This window comes from Heterocephalus glaber, unplaced genomic scaffold (assembly GCF_053883595.1).
Source record: "Heterocephalus glaber isolate CG9 unplaced genomic scaffold, H.glaber_assembly_v1.0 deba00000594, whole genome shotgun sequence".
Lineage (NCBI taxonomy): Eukaryota > Metazoa > Chordata > Mammalia > Rodentia > Bathyergidae > Heterocephalus > Heterocephalus glaber.
In genome coordinates, this window is record NW_028258151.1 from 22,458,075 (window position 1) to 22,475,231 (window position 17,157).

Below are 17,157 nucleotides of genomic sequence, written 5' to 3' on the forward strand. Positions count from 1 at the left end.
TAGCAAGACCTTGTGTCAAAAAACCCAAGGGCTGGGGATTTAGCTCAGTGGTTCCACCACCTGCCTCGCAAGCGCAAGGTCCCGAGTTCGATCCTTGGTACCAAAAAAAAAGAGTAAACCCCCCCCAAAAAAAGAAAGGGGGGGGGAAGAAGGAAGGAAGGAAGAGATGAGTTCGTGCTGTTTGTAGGGTTATTGCCCCTATGTCATGTATTTCCAAACTACTGTAATTTTCAGTTACCACCCCAGTTTAATTCAGATTTTCTTTGCCTACTCTTGCCCCCAGCTGGCACTTTATATTACTGCCAGTGTCCCTACTCCCGGTAATAAATACATCCTTACATGTGCTTTTCCTAATGTGCTGTCATCTGCAAAGAAAGCGTGTCTGAGCTTGCTAGAATTATTTGTAAAGTTGAAGTAAATACAGGGGAACTAGCAGGCTTGGCTGCTCCTCAGAAGTCTGAATCTTTATGGGACCTGTTTTCACTGTTAGAGACCTTATATCCTTTTCTTTTCCTCCTTCCTTTTCTTTTTTCCTTCCTTCCTTGCCTGCCTGCTGTTTTTGTCATTCTCTGCTTTTCTAAGTAATTCAGATCATTAGATATGGTTTGATCAGTTCAGAGCTCGACCCCATAGAAGACTTAGAGTCTAAAAATTATATATAATATATATTATTATATATATTAGACATACACTTTCCACAAGTAGATGATATTTAAGTTTTACTATCCATGCAGTAAATCTGTAGCTTTGACAGTTCATCCATTTTTCACTCATGCATAGAGCAAGCCAGGCAGGGCAAGTGATTTATAGCACATGAGAGACAGGACAGGGACCATAGAGGGATCAGGTGTTGGCTTGAGAAAGACACCCTAGTAGGACAGGGATAATGCACAGGAAAAGAAGAAAAGGAAAAGGAAAAGAGAAGGAAAAGTCCCCCTTCATTTGAATGTCTGATCTTCCTGATCCTGAAAGATAGCTTGAATAAAATCCTCTTGACCTGGGATGACAAATAGGTTTCATCCTTGATACTAGAGAGAGGAGATTTGGAAGGTAGCTTCCTGGTTCAGTGGGAAACTGCTGTGACCAGTTGGTGATGTCTGCCATAGGCACTGACCATGAAATTTGGGCAGTAAAGCATTATAGCTCCATCCTGTATCTACTTCAAGGAGAAATAGCTGATCATCTCCCCCTCTTCCCTGCTGCTACCCTACTTCTTAATGTCACCTCAAAGCCATTCCAGTGGGGTCAGGAGTCACTTGCTTATCCCAGCCACTAACACCAAGAGTTGATGCTACAGAGAGAGAAGGGTCTCCAGAGCTGGACACTGACTCTCTCAGCTCCAGCATAGTTACCTGAATTTGAATTGCAGGGAAAGGGAATGTGACAGCTTCCTTCTTAAACATTTGACACCTGTTGATCATTCTTCAGTGATTTCCATCTGTGCTCCCCAGACCCTAGGCTCTGAAAGACTCCCTGCTATGTGCTGTGCACAGTTCTGTGCCCTAGTGTGTAGAAGGAAGCAAGCGAGCCAGAGTCTGGCCTTCACAACGTGACAGTTTCAGACAGGTGATGGCGTCAGGGGGGATGACTGTCACACTAGAGAAACTGCCTGGAAACACCCTACAGGGACCCCTCAAGCAATGTCGGGCTTCAGAAGGTCCCTAAAAGGAAGGAAATTTGAGCTGAGATCTGAAATGCATGTGCTGTGTCCTACCCTGTTTCTTCAACCCCAGTCACCTGTACATTCTTAGCTCCTGTGGCTGAGGACTGGGACAGTTCAACTCTGATTTTCCTCTAGGATGCAAGGGAAACATACCAATCCTTGTGTAGAGACCTGCTGTTTGTGGGGCTGTTTGTCACTTTGTTTTTCTTTGCTAAGGCTTGTGGGGAAATCAAAGCCCCAGACTTCAACTTCAGGGCCTGGATCCAATTTCTTCCCTTGCTTGAATCCTCACTAGCTCTCATCTGGACCACTGATGTAGCCTCAGAACTTGTTCCCCTTCCCTTCCTCCAGTGGATCCCACTCCTGAGTGTCCTTCTAAAATATAGACTCCTCTTGGCACCTGGCACCCAGCAGTGGTTCACAGGCCAGGATCAGCCATGCTTCCCAGAAACAGGGCTTCTCAGGAGGGGTCCTCAGAACATCGAGCAGCAGGGAAAAGAGGGGGCTACTTTCCTAACACATATTCCCCCATTCAGAATTTTGAATCATCACACAAGCCCATTGCTATGGTCTGAGTGTTTGTGTCCACCCATCCAGTTGTGTTGAGTCCTGTCTCCCCAGGGCGATAGCATTGGAAGGTGAGACCTGTGGGAAGTGATTAGGGAGGGCCTAAGGGTAAAGTCCTCAGGAATGGGATGAGTGCCCTTATAAAGAGGCCCCAGAGAGCAGCCCTACTGCACCTACCACATGAATGCTAACTAAAAGTCCACTGCCACCATGCTAGTGCCCAGGCCTCATGCTGCCCCTCCTTCAGAATGATGAGAAATACATTTCTATTGTTTATCAGCTTCCTGGTCCATGGTATTTTATGATAACAAGGAGAACAGACTAAGACAGTCATCCTGCTCCAGGCTCACTCTGGGGTGGATGAACATGTCTTTTAGGAAAGGGAGCGGCCTGTTGTCCTCATGTGCAACCCAGAAAACATGCAGATGCCTTATGGAAGCACACACTCCTCGGCCTGGCAGCCTGTGGCTTTTGGATCTGAAGCTTTCTGGGGACCACCCTCTCTGCCCCCACCCACTCCTCCTTTGCGTGTGCTCTTCCCTCTGCCTGCAGTGCCCTTTCTGCCTCCTCTTCCTGGGAGTGGACTCAGCCCTGCCACCGGTCCCACAAAGCTGCCTGACTCCTCACGTATGATGGCTTCCCTGCAGCCCCTCTATCCCTGTGTTATCCACAGCCTGCAGCATCCCAGTTGGCACCGGGGGAATATAAAGGTCTTTGTGGACTAAGCGGGGACAGGATCCCTGTATGTGGCACTGTTTCCGGGAGAGAGTCACTCTTAAATTCCAAATCCTTGATCTACCCTTATTCCCGGAAGTTCCATAACATTTAAGTGTAGAATGGTGTGTCTCCTGCTTTTTAATGGAAAGAAAAACATTTCAAGAAATCAAGATCATATCCCGGATGCAAGACATGTAGTGCAGGGATTCATTGACAACACTTGGAAGCAGACACACCTGTCCCGGCACTTCTCCTGAGCTTGTTACCTGCGTCACCTAGACTGTGGCACTCTTTGCTTTAGTGTCTGCATCTGTAAAATAAGGATAATGATACCTCCTAGGTTGTTCCTTTGAGAATTAAATGAGATAATGTCTGGAATGGGTGCTAGCTATTATTATTCATAAGAAACCCAGCTGGGCTTAGTGGCACATTTCTATAATCCTGGCACCCTGGAAGGCTGAGGCAGGAGGATCCCAAATTCTAGCCCAGCCCGTGCAACTTACTGACTTAAGGAGACCCTGTTGCAAAATATAAAACAAAAAAAAAGGGCTGAGGGTGTAGCTCACTGTGAAGGCTCTGGGTTCAATCCTCAGTTCTGGAAAATGAAGAAGTGGGGAGAGAGAAGAAGGAAGAATTGGAAGGAAGGGCGGGGGGGGGGGGGAGGAATAGAGGGAGGGGAAAGAGAAGGAAAAAGAACTCCCCTGAGCTTCTTGGCTATAGTTCTGTTTGCTGAAATGTGCTTAAAATAAGGACTCCAAGTAGGTTCAGATGGAGACTCAGATGTATTCCTAATCCTCTCAGTCAGGTTTTAAGTATCTGTTTAATTCATCCAACCAGCACATTCAGCGAGTCTTTTCTTACCTGTTCCTAAACAGACTGACTTCAGGCTTTGTATCTGGACAACGGTATGTGGCTTCCATTCTCCTCTGAGAGAGAGGCCCTTTCCTTGTCCTTAGGCCCCTGTTGAGCGTGTCCTGTGACTCACACTCTCTTCCCTTCTCTCCTGACGTCCTGTGCAGGTGCCCCTGCCCGGGTACATCGAGGCCTACCCTAGGTCACGGTATCAGCAGAGCTCGCCCTCCAGGCTCCCGCGCCAGTACAGCCAGCCAGCCAACCTGCACCCCAGCCTGGAGCAGGCCCCCATGCCCTCTGCGGCGGTGTCACAGCAGAGCCTGGCGGAAAATGACCCGTCCGACGCTCCTCTGACCAACATCTCCACTGCAGCCCTCGTGAAAGCCATCCGAGAGGAGGTGGCCAAGCTGGCCAAGAAGCAGACGGACATGTTTGAGTTCCAAGTCTAACGCTTCAGCCCCATGGGGCTCTGCACTTCCTGAGTCCAAGGAATCAAGCTTTGAGGTCCTCACACCTATTGTGTGTGGACCTGAGACACTGACAACGGGTGAGTCTTCTTCACCTTCAGTTTCCGAAAAGATGAACAGTGGTGCTTCTGGGAAACAGAGGAAACTCATGAGCCACTGGAATCTTGGCTCATACACCTGATCGTGGCTCACAGGTCCTGCTTGGGACCATGTGTTTCAGATTCTGCTATGTTGAATGACCGGCGGGTATTTTTTTTCCCAAGAAGCCTTAGTCAAGAGAGGCACTCACTAATCTACAGATTCTTGTCCAATGCCACATTTGAATAAATCACCAGGAAGGGGAGAATATAGCTCTATCTTTGGTGACCTCTGCATGTTAACTCTTTTCTGTGTTAAAGGCAATGCAGGAGTGTGGATTACGCCCCAGATTGTCTTCTCTCTCATTCAGCTGTGACTGTGATTGCTAAAATCATCTCTATAAAGCAGACACTGAGTCCAGCCAAGAAACTTGAGTCTCTTTGCTTTTAAAGGTTCATATTCAAAGTCAAATGAATTGGATGTACCAATGGCTGCACGTATAAATAGTCCTGACTGCCCCACACACACACACACACACAGTTGATTAAAGGCCGGGAGAGATGAGCAAGAATGGTGGGTTTGTGTCGACCAGCTTTTTAAAAGCTGTTGTCACTTGGAAATAGAGTACTCTGAGAGTTGGGATTAAAATGAAAGAGAATCGGTGCTAAGAGCTTTTAGGATCCTACAAAAGAAAAATAGGTATTTGTAGAGGTTTTTCTTTGCCTGCATTGAAGCTGGCCTGAGAACAGAGCTTCTCTCTTAGAGCTAAAAGATACATTGACTTTTACAAGAAAATCTCTGTCTCTTCAACACCGATGTACAGCCTGTTCTGCCAAGGGGTGTAAGAGAAAATCATCATTGATTCCTGTTAGAAATGGGACCAATGGATCTCGGTTATTCCGGGCTGCAGCCTCAGTTTATAGAAGCTTCTGAATGTAGAAAATCTGTTGATTTGAATTTAAATGTAAATAACCTCTTTTTAAAATGTATGGAGTTTGCCAAGTCTCCATAGTTTATGGACATTTGTCAAAATGGCAAGGCTGCTACCCTGTGACCGTGATGCTCCAGGTCACCCTTCTTGGCATAGAGAATTGGCCTCCAGAGTTCCGAGTGGAGGACATTGCCCCACAGGACTGGGCCACCAGCCACTGACTTCCATGAATGCAAGCAAAACGGCTCCTGACTTTGGGTAGCATGTATGGTGTTGGGGGCTTATTTGGTGTCTGTTGGAGAGCGAGGTCCTGTCCTGCCTTCACCCATGACCCATCTAGCTTCAGCAGTTCCCATTCCCTTCTGAGTCCATCTGTCCATTGTCCTCATGAGTTTCTTTGGTCTTTACCAGAAAGAAGAAAGTGGAAATTTAAAAGTTGAGAGAAGAGTAGGAATGGAACTGATTAGAATGGGAGATTCAAACTGTCAAAGCACAGACTTTTCCAAGAAGCTGTTTTTATTTCCCAGTGGCCAATTGCCCTTTCTGGAATGTTCAGAGATAACGTATCGTGGACTCCTCAAACAAGTCCCTTGTTCAGATGATATTAGGTAGTCTCCTTTTAGTATGCTGGTTGATCTTTCATAGTATTAGTTTTTGTTACTTAAAAAGAAATCAGCTATAAATAAAATGTATTTTTGTAATTTCCATGTGTATATATGGTATATTTCTACCAATGGCCAGTTGTTGTAGTCCAAAACCTAAATCAGCTTGCAGAACACTGTGGACGGTGCAAGATTTTATCGACAGATTAACACAATGCCTAGGTCTATCCAAATCGGCATTCGATGCACTTGAATGAACAAAGAGCCAAAGAAACTCAGCCTTTTCATGCAAATGGTATGAGTCTGATAAAGTCAGCTACATTGTCCCACTTTATAAATGACACCAATATTTCATCAGTGCAATGATATCAACCCAGTACTTTGTCTATTTGGTAAATGTCTGGAAATACTGTATGTGAAAGTGAAGTTTCAAGACCTTAGTGTCATTGAAAGATATGTACATGTTTCAAAAGACAGTGTCTGAGCTTTGAATGTTCCGGTGATTGCAGGTCATGAATCTGGAGTTTGCCCTGGTATGGTTCCAGATTGCTAAGACAGTGGAGCTACAAATCACTGCAGCCTTCACAGAACACTATGAAATATTTAGTCCCTTGAGAAAAATAAGATATAGCATGCTAAATCAGACAGTCTCTTAAACTAGACACCGCAGGTTCAAGAAAAGTAAGTGAGAGGAAATAATACGTGTATGAAGAAAAATCTGTTCCTGTTTTCCCAACAAAGGGGAGAGAGCCATCATTTTTCAATTTTCTGGGACTAAGATGTGGTCCCTTCTCTGATGTCTCCTGACCTCATGGAGCTGACAGATACCAGGATAAGTGGAAAGGCAGATGGTAAAAGGTGCTTCATGGAAGTGAAAATAGGGTTCCATAAGAACCCTAAGGAGACAGCAGTGAACTCAGTGTTTATCATGATCCTCCAGACAGTCACAGAAGCCATAAAGAATATCGGTCACCATGGAGGAGGAAGCAGAAGTCCAGAGAAATGGAGTGACCAACCCAAGGATCAAGCCCATCCCTGCTGATTCATGATCCAGTCTGCTCTCCATTTACCATGCTGCCTGCATGCTTGTTGGTGACACATTTCTTTAACTGTCCCTGAAAGTTTACAAAATAGACAAAGGTCCTGTGAGGGACTTCATAATGCTCTTGCTGAGAAAAAACGATGATTGAGTAAGGAACTTTGGATATAGTGTATAGAGGACAATACTTTTGTGGCTTAATAAATGGTTTTTTCAGCACTGGTTTTGATATGAGTTTTCTGCATTCATGAAAAAGAAATGCAGTCTGGCTTTTTCCAGAGAGGACATCAAGGAAATGGTATCCTCAGATGCTGTTCAAACTGTGGGTGTGACTTCCCCTCTCTCAGTACCCTAGATCCAACAGGCAGGCAGGGATGTACTGACAGCTTGTCACTGAAAGGTAGCAGTGCCGTTTTTCACCCTGGGGGAGGAAGCAGGCAGTACAGGGAGACAGAGGTCTGTGGTGTGACCTGGTACCAATGATCTGAGGCTCATGTAATAACAAGATGGCAAATGTTACCTGTGGAACAGGAAGTTGCCTCCTAAAGGGTGGATTGTATAAGAATCGCTTCTCCAGTCCTAAAGAAGTTATATTGTGCATTTGTTATTTTAAGAACCCAGCAAAAGGGCATGTAATTTCTGAATGATCTTCATGGAAGAAAGGAAATTGTTAGATGTGTGATTTAAAAAAAAAAAACTTTCTGAGAGAGTATTTAGAATGGAAAGGGAGAGGCATTTAAATACCTAACAAAAATAAATGCTTTTCTAGCATTAGGCAGAAATTGGAGAAATAAATCAAAAAATGTAAATATTGGTTACATATAAATGTGTTACTATATAACACACAAGTGCTCGAAGTTTAATGAATAAAATAACAGATACTATTTTTAAAGTTTGAGAACAGGATTTGAACTTTAAATTTCTCCTACCACATACCAGAAAAAAATGTGGACTTCACTTTCAAAATACAGTGAAAGACTCTTAGGGAATAATAAAAATTAAACATGGAGTAGTGACTGACTGGGGTCTAAGTGTTAGAAGTTAAATTCTGCTCTTTTGTCCAACCCCAAAGACATTCCAGACAAGGAACTGTGAGGGGGAGGAAGTTTTCCACACTCGCTCAAGTGAAGGAGTTGACTGAAAGAATACAGGGACATTTTATAGAAATAACACACAACTTCCCAACAGGCAACGGATGAGGGGAGCTGCCTTGCACCTTTGCTGTGGCTCTCTCTTGTGCTCTCTTTCATCTGTTTCTCTCTGCATATCTGCTCAGATATCTTGCTGCCCTTGGCCAACACACTTTCTCATTAGTGCAAATGTAGCTGACAAACCCAGTCCAGGACCCACTCCACACAACCTTTCCTCCTCAGCGCCCAGCACTCTGCCTAGCATCTCTGTGCTGCCATAGGCAAATTGCTAAGAATCTGATTGGTCCAGCTCATCTACCTCTGGATGAGCCATTGGGGTCAGGTGCCTATCCAAGCAGATGTAACCAAGGAGGCAAAGAAGGGTCATACAAGTGTGGGTCCCTGGATTGACCTTTTCAGCAGGAACTTCTGTTAGGGGCTGGTACCCAGAGGAAGGAGTGAGACTGGGTAGGACCTTCGAAAGGAACCTGCTACAGACTGGATTTGACCAGTACTCCTAGGGTGCCACCCAGCAGCCAGTACTAGAGGGCAACACCTATGGATAGTGCCACAGAGAGGAAAGGGCATCCCTCACTTGTGCAGCAAGTGGGAATGCATGCACTTGAACCTCCAAGATTGGCCAGAACTTCCCCGCCACTTCCCACCCCAACACCAGTTATCTGATACTGCTACTGGGCCTACCAAGGGATTTCTAAGCAGGGCCCAGTTAGCAGAATGTCCTGCTCAGCAGACAATAAATACTTGTAAATTGAACTGCATGATCTTAGCTCAGGTGCTATTAATGTGGCTCACAACCACACACTTGCATGGATGAGAAAACCAATGAACCTCTCAATAGAGTCTTTTGAAACAAAATTGGTTTCAAGTGAAACTGATATTATACTAGCTCTGACCTTCTGGATATAAGAAGTTAGTATCTGAAAATTGAAAAGTCTCTTGATTTCTTAGGTGAACTGTTAACAGATTGCTAGCTGGTGGTAAAAGCTAAGATGTAGGGAGTTTCTGAAAAGTAATATTTAGGAAGTATAATTGTGTCAGAAACAAATTCTCTTAGAAGATATTGAGTTGCTTTGATTCTGCAGGTTACACAAATAAAATATTTTGATAAGGCAGGAATCTGTCTCTAAAGGTCAAACCCATACTTTATTGAGAGCCATTATATAATGAAATCTAGAAATTGATTATTTTCATTCTCTGACCCTGGTCAGGCTTTTGTAAATTATAGAAGGAGGCCATAAATGTATTTTACATAAATTAACTGTGGCCTCACCTTCCCCTTGTCCCTTATGTCTAAACTCACCTTTTCCCACATACAAATATAATGGAGAAAAAATTGTACTAAACAGAATCAGAGAAATGTCTGTGGACTGGCAATTTTGAACAGGTGTAAATATTCTAGCCCTTGAGCAACTCATTTAAAACTAGTCTCTAATTCCTCACCTGGTGAATGGGTATACCACCTGTACTTCCTAGTTCCCCTGGTGGTTGGGAGGAGCACATAGCATAATATATCTGAAAATGGCTTGAGAAGTACATTTGAAGGAATTCTTACTAAATTGTTGCTTTTGCAATTCAGTTTTATCTAGCAAAGTGTTCTAGCTCCACCCACCCACTGGAGTAAATTATATTATCTTGTGTTCCCTGACAACTTCTTGTCAAGGACAAATAAATTCCTAAGTTTGGAATTGCCCACAAAAGCCAGCCCCACATGGGAGTTGCTGTTATTGTTGTTGTCATCTGTGATTTGGGGGATATGTAACTACTTGTACCTGTGCTTTCACTCTGGGTGAAAAACCCAGATCAGTGATTCTTTCAAACCACATTAAACACATCAGGCAAAGTACTGAGCAGAAGCTTTGAATGTAGCTGTTGTTATTTTAATGCTTTGCTTTCTAATTAACTTTGTACATCCTTTGCCTCTGCCGGGAACAGTGTTCATATGCTGTTAGAATTTTTTATTGTAAAATAAAATGACAAAGGCTTTCATATCACAAAACCTGCCTGATTCTCATTCCAACTCCTCCAGATGGTGAGATGGTGAAACAGAGTCACCACCCACACACAGGGCAGTGCCTGCTAGGCATCCCTTGAGAACAGTAGCAGACCTGGTAGATCCAGTGTGGTCTCAGAAGCCATCCCAGCTCAGAGCATGGGCTCATGGGCCAGAAAAAAACAAAAATAAAAGCTCACTATTGGCCATTCACAGGCCCCAGAGAAGCACTTGGGACCCCAGGCCAAAAAAGCCAATCTCTAGGTACCCTTGGAGCATCAAAAAGTCCCATTGCTACCAAGGAGTCTAGGCATTGCAATGGTCTGGGAACAAACTCCCAAGATCACTTACTCATCCTGCCCTGTGCAATTCCCAGAAATCCTGAGGCCTGCCTTATGTTCAGCCCTACCCAGCCTGCTCTGCCCGCTGGGTTACACTGATTGAACAGAAAAGGCTCTACCAAGGAGTCACAGACTCAGAGACTGACCAGCCACAAAAATGTGGCTCAGTGCATAGCAAGGCCAGTGAGATTTTTTTCTCTAAGAAATTTCAAAAGAAACAATCCACACATGTCAAAACTGGATGGTCAAGACCAGAGAAGCCAGGATAGACTCATTCATAACAAAAAGTGAAAGCAGACCGGCACGTGGGCTCCTGCAGAAGGCTCACCATTCCATCAGTAAGTGCGTGCAGATCCTGGGGAGCAGGTGTGGCCCAGACCAGCCCAGCTGCAGACAGATCCCAGCCGGGTATCCACCCTGACACCAGAGGCTCTGGCACAACCTCCCCACCCAGGCCAAGAGTCTTCCCACAGAGGAGCTGTATGGGCATGAGGGCTCCTGCCGGAGGCCCGCCATACCATCCCTAAGTGTGGGCAGATCCCAGGGAGCAGCTGTGCAGCACAGACCTGCGCAGGTGCAGGTGGATCCCAGCTGGGGCTCCGCCCCAACCCCAGAGGCTTGGGCACACCCAACCAAGCCAAAGGCCCACCGGAAAGGGGCTGCACAGGCACACAGGCTTCAGCCAGAGGCCCACCATACCATGGGCCACAGTCAGGGACCTGCCTGGAGAAGAGCTGTACAGGCACACAAGCAGTATCCAGAGGCTTGCCCCACTGAGAAGTACAAAGAGACCCTAGCCAAAGCCTGTGCTGACAACAGAAACTGGGGTGCACAGCCCCCAACCAAAGGCCTTCCCAGACATAGGGGCCCCAGCGAGGGTCATGCCTAGATACCATCCCAAGTGTGCTCAGGCCCCAGCCAGAAGTCTGTGCAGACATTTCAGCTCAGAGATCTAGAAGGCCACCACTCTGAACCCAGAAATTGATGTACTGGTGAGCAGCAGAGTAAAGGCTGCTTGGTGGCATGCTGAGAATTCAAGACCACTAAGTGAGCAAAAAGTCACCTCAACAAAAACACAGCAGGCTGCATCTGTTGAGATGAGAAGAAACTAAGTAAGTCCCAAAACCAGACTTCCAGATCACCTATGGGAAGCCCAAAGGGCAATGAGATGGAACAATCTGATACTCAAGCAACTGTACCCCCTGAACTGGCAACGAAAAGGGACCTGGAAAAAATGAAATCAGAAATACTTTCTCAGATAACAGCAGAGATTGTGCCCATAGTACAAGACATGATTAATAAATCTAGAGCAGACACAAAAAAATAGAGGAGCTGAGGAACACGATGGAATCCCAACATAGGAAATATATGAAATCCATAAAACAGATGCAAACAGATTTCCATGAGACTAAAATCTCCACTGAAAGTTTACACAGCAGAATGAGCAAATGTGAGGATATAATTTCAGATATAGATGACAGGATTGCAATTAGTGACCAGGAAAAGAAAAATTTCTTAAATACAGTAAGGGACCACAAGAAATTAATCCAGCAACCACTAGATGATGTGAAGAAGAATAACATCAGAGTAATTGGAGTCAAGGAAGAAACAGGAAAGAGTGCAGATGACATAAAAAAACTGTCAAAGAAGTAATGGCAGAAAACTTCCCAAATAGGGGAAAAGAACTTGGCATAGAGATAAGTGAGGCATATAGGACTCCAACTAGCTATAATAAAAAAAAACTACACATAGGCATATACTAGTTAAGATACCAGAAACCAACAGAAGAACAAAATTCTACAACCAGTTAGAGAAAAGAAACAAATCACATACAATGGAAAGCCCATCAGAATCACAGCAGACTTCTCAATACAAATGTACAAGGCAAGAAGAACTTGGAGTGACATATTTCAAGCCTTAAAGGAAAACAACCTCCAACCCAGAATGATGTACCCTACAAGACTATCTTTCAAAATCAATGGAGAAATAAGATACTTTCATGACAAAGAGCACCTTAGGAACTTCATGAATACCAAATCAGCACTCCAAAAAATTTTAGACAATATCCTAGGAAAAGACAATGAGGATCACAACCTCAGGAAGCCAACAGAATGAATCCATCAGGCTTGACAAGAAATTAAATGCAAAAGGGGATGCAACAGAAAGAAAAAGTCATGACAATGATAAGTTAATACATTATAATCATCAATGTTAATGGGCTCAATTCAACAATCAAAAGAAATAGATTGGTAGAATGGGTCCAGAAGCAAGATCCAACAATATGCTGCATACAAGAAACACAATTAAAAAAGAAACTCATAGACTGAAAATTAAAGGGTGGAAAACAATACTCCATGTGTCTGAAAACTGAAAAAAAAAGCAGAAGTAGTTATCCTCTTTTCAGATCAAGTGGATTTCAAACCAACACTTATTAAGAGAGACAAAGGGAACAATCCAAGAGGAGGAGATGACAATCATAAATACATATGCACTAAACACTAGTGAGCCCAAGTATATAAAACAAATACTAACGGACATGAAACATGAAATAAGTACTAATACAGTAGTAGTGAGGGTCCTTAATACCCCACTCTCACAAATAGATAGATCTACTAGACAAAAAATAAACAACAAAATACTAGAACTCAATAAAACTCTTGAACAAATGAACTTAACAGATATTTACAGAGTGTTCCACACAGCAAAATCAGAATACACATTCCTTTCAGCTGCGCCTAGGTTGTTCTCTAAAATAGACCACATACACGCTCATAGAACATGTTTAAGTAAGTGCAAAGTAATTGAAGTTATCCCCTGTATATTGTCAGACCATAATGTGATGAAATTGGAGATCAATAGCAAAAGAAATCACAAAAATTCATAAACACATGGAAAATGAACAACACACTTCTGAATAACCGATGGATCACATAGGAAATTAAAGAAGAAATCAGACATTTCCTACAATTAAATGACAATGCCAATACAACATATTGGAATCTATGGGACACAATGAAAGCAATCTTACCAGGGAAATTCATAGCAGTGAATATTCACATTAGGAAAACAGAGTGAGCTCAATTACACAACCTGATGCTGAACCTCAAGGTTCTAGAAAAAAAAGAACAGGACAAATCCAAAACCCATAGAAGGGAGGAAATTATAAAGATCAGGGCTGAAATCAATGCAATGGAGACTAAGAGAATAATACAAAAAAGCAATGAGTCCAAGACGTGGTTCTTCAAAAGAACAAACAAAATTGGAAACCCTTAGCCAACCTTGTCAAAAAAAGGAAGGAAAAGGACCAAATCCATGCATCCAAGGAATGAAAAGGATGAAATTACAATGGACCCAGCAGAAATCGTGAGGATCATCAGTACCTACTTCACAAACCTATATGCCAATAAGATGGAAAATGCAAAAGAAATGCACAGATTCATAGATGCATGTGAATTACTAAAGTTGAACGAAGATAACCTAAAATTTCTAAATGACCCAATATCAATCAGTGAAATTGAAAATATAATTTAAAAACGTACCAACTAAGAAAAGCCCGTGTCCTGATGGCTTCACTACTGATTTCTACAAGACATTTAGAGAGGAACTACTGCCACTACAGTTTAAACACTTCAATGAAATTGAAAGAGAAGCAATACTCCCAAATTCATTTCTGGAAGCAAGCATCACCTTGATCCCCAAAGCAGAGAAAGATCCCACTGAAAAAGAGAACTCTAGACCAATCTCACTAATGAACATAGGTGCAAAAATCCTCAATAAGATACTGACAAATAGAATGCAGAAGATCATCAAGAAGATCATACAACCTGACCAAGTGGGATTCATCCCAGGGATGCTGGGATGGTTCAACATACACAAACCATTAAATGTGTTACACTGTATCAATAGAGCCAAGGATAAAAACCATATGATTATCTCCATAGACGCAGAAAAAGCATTTGACAAAATCCAACATGCATTTATGATAACAACCCTACAAAAAATTGGAATAGATGATCTCTACCTCAAACTGACAAGAGCCATCTATGAAAAGCGAGCAGCCAATATCATACTAAATGGTCAAAAATTGAAATCCTTCACACTAAAATCAGGAAAAAAAGAAGGATGTCCACTATCACCACTGCTGTTCAATATAGTTCTGGAAACATTAGCCACAGCAATTAGACAAGAGAAAGAAATAAAAGGAATAAAGAAAGGAAATGAAGAAGTCAAATTGTCATTATTTGTAGATGACATGATACTCTATATAGACGATCCTAAGAACACCATGAAAAGTCTCCTAGACTTAATAACCAAATTCAGTAAAGTAGCTGGCTACAAGGTCAACACACAAAAATCAATAGCTTTCCTCTACATGAACAACAGACTCACTGAGAGAGAAATGGGCAATCAATTCCATTCACAATAGCATCCAAAAACCTGAAATAACTAGGAATCAACCTAACAAAAGAAATCAAAGACCTCTAATCTGAAAACTATAGCACTCTGAAAAGAGAAATTGAAGAGAATATCAGAAAATGGAAAGACATCCCTTGCTGCTGGGTAGGAAGAATCAACATAGTGAAAATGGCCATACTTCCAAAACTGCTATATAGATTCAATGAATCCCAATTGAAATCCCAGCAGCATACTTCACAAACCTGGAGAAAACAATACAAATTTCATTTGGAACAAGAAGAGACCTAGAATAGCAAAACCAATCCTAGGCAATAAAGATAAGGTAGGGGGTATCACAATCCCCAACTTGAAATTATATTACAAAGCTACTGAGATTAAAACAGCATGGTACTGGTGAAGCAACGGACCTGAGGACCAGTGGAACACATTAAAAGATGCAGAAACAACTCCAGACAGTCTCAGCCACCTCATCTTTCACAAAAAAGCCAAACACCTTCACTGGAGGAAAGATAGCCTCTTTAATAAATGGTGCTGGAAAAATTGGGTTTCAACTTGCCAAAGGTTTAAACTAGACATATATCTCTCACCATGCACTAAATTAAAATTGAAATGGATTAAAGCTCTAATTATTAAAACAAAAACGCTGAACCGGCTAGAACAGAGATTAGGTAGAACAGTTGAAGACATTGGTGTAGGAAAAGATTTTATGAACAAAATCTCAGTTGCCCGAGAACTATCACAGACAATCAACAAGTGAAATCTCTTCTTATTAGAAAGCTTGTGTAGGGCCGGGGATTTAGCTCAGTGGTTCCAGCACCTGCCTTGGAAGCGCAAGGTCCTGGGTTCGATCCCTGGTACCAAAAAAAAAAAAAAAAAAGCTTCTGCACCGCAAGAGGAACCACCAACAGTGTGAAGAGACAACTCATAATGTGGGAAAAATTTCCACCAGCTGTCCCTCAGACAAAGGTCTACTATGTAGAATATAAAGAACTTAAGAAAATCAAGCCTTTCAAATTTAAAGACCCAATCCAAAATTGGACATCTGTAATGAACAGACATTTCTCAGACAAAGAAGTAGAAATAGCAAATAAACATATGGAAAAATGTTCAATATCACTGGTCATTTGAGAGATGCAAAAGAAAACAACGCTGAGATTCCACCTCACTCCAGAAAGAATGGTTGCTATCATGAAATCAACCAATAAGAAATGCTAGTGGGGCTGTGGGGAAAGAGGAACACTGCTCCACTGCTGATGGGAGTGTAGACTGGTGCAACCACTGTGGAAATCAGTATGGAGATACGTCAAAGAACTAGGACTGGAAGTCCCATTTGACCTAGCTATTTCCCTTCTGGGTATCTTCCCCAAAGAATTAAAAGAATCATACCACAGTGATATATGTGCACCCATGTTCATAGCAGCATAATCCATGATAGCTAAAACTTGGAAACAACCCAATTGCTCATCAACTGGAGATTGGATAAAGAAAATGTGGTTTTTTAATAAAATGGAGTATTACTCAGCCATAAAGAATGAGAAACTAGAGACATTTATAGCTAAATGGATGCACATTGAGGGAAACCCTTTAGTGAAATAAATAGGACACACATGTAAATACTGAATAGTTTCTCTAGTATGAGAAACTGAAAGTGTAAATAAGGACTAAAAGGTATAATAGGTAACGTGAAATAGAAAGAAAAGGGGCAAAAGGGAAGGGGAAATGGGAGGGGTAGGAGAAAAGAAAGAAGGGAATGGAATTAATATGAGAAAAAGAAAAAATGAAAACAAAGTCTTTGTAGATATGCAGGGATGGAAGGGTTGAAGGGAGGGCAGGGGAATGGGGAAAAAATAAGAACCAGGATGGGTTATTGAAAGGTGCAAATTTCCAATGATGAATGTCATTATATTGCATACCTTAAATGAACCAATATAATTAACAATAATTACCAATAATTTACCAATATAAATACTATGTAAAGAAACAAAGCAGAATCTTGAGTAAGAAAGTGATTTAGAGGTAAGAAATCCTGTCTCTTGTAACAAAAACAGACAAGCAGATGAACTCTGAATTGAGGAGTTCCTCTGCCTGAAGGTGAGTCACAACCCTAGGGCTTTAGTTAATCCACTGAGACTTGGGCAGTAACATTGCACTGCTTCCCACTGGGCCCCAACTTGCTGATGTTCTTTGTAAGAACTTGGAAAATACTTAGATACTGAAGGAACAGATTTTTGCTCCTCTCTCCTGTGTAAAGAGGGCTCAAATATGCACAAAAGATACCTTAAACTCCATTGTCTTGAAATATTTGGTGAGGTTCATCGTGGGGTAGAGACCATTGCAGAGAAT

The 17,157-nt window shown here is 42.5% G+C and overlaps 1 protein-coding gene across 7 annotated transcripts in view; it reads left to right on the top strand.

Annotated features, from left to right (window-relative positions):
- Nucleotides 1-10,055, top strand: part of Kiaa1549l (KIAA1549 like) — a 287,464-nt gene extending 277,409 nt beyond the window's left edge. For all 7 annotated transcript variants that reach the window (XM_087205545.1, XM_021264381.2, XM_087205546.1 and 4 more), the window contains one exon: nucleotides 3,967-10,055. In XM_087205545.1, the coding sequence (XP_087061671.1) occupies nucleotides 3,967-4,248 (282 nt within the window). In that variant the 3' untranslated portion in view covers nucleotides 4,249-10,055. The remainder of the gene's footprint in view (nucleotides 1-3,966) is intronic.
- The last annotated feature ends 7,102 nt before the right edge of the window (nucleotides 10,056-17,157 follow it).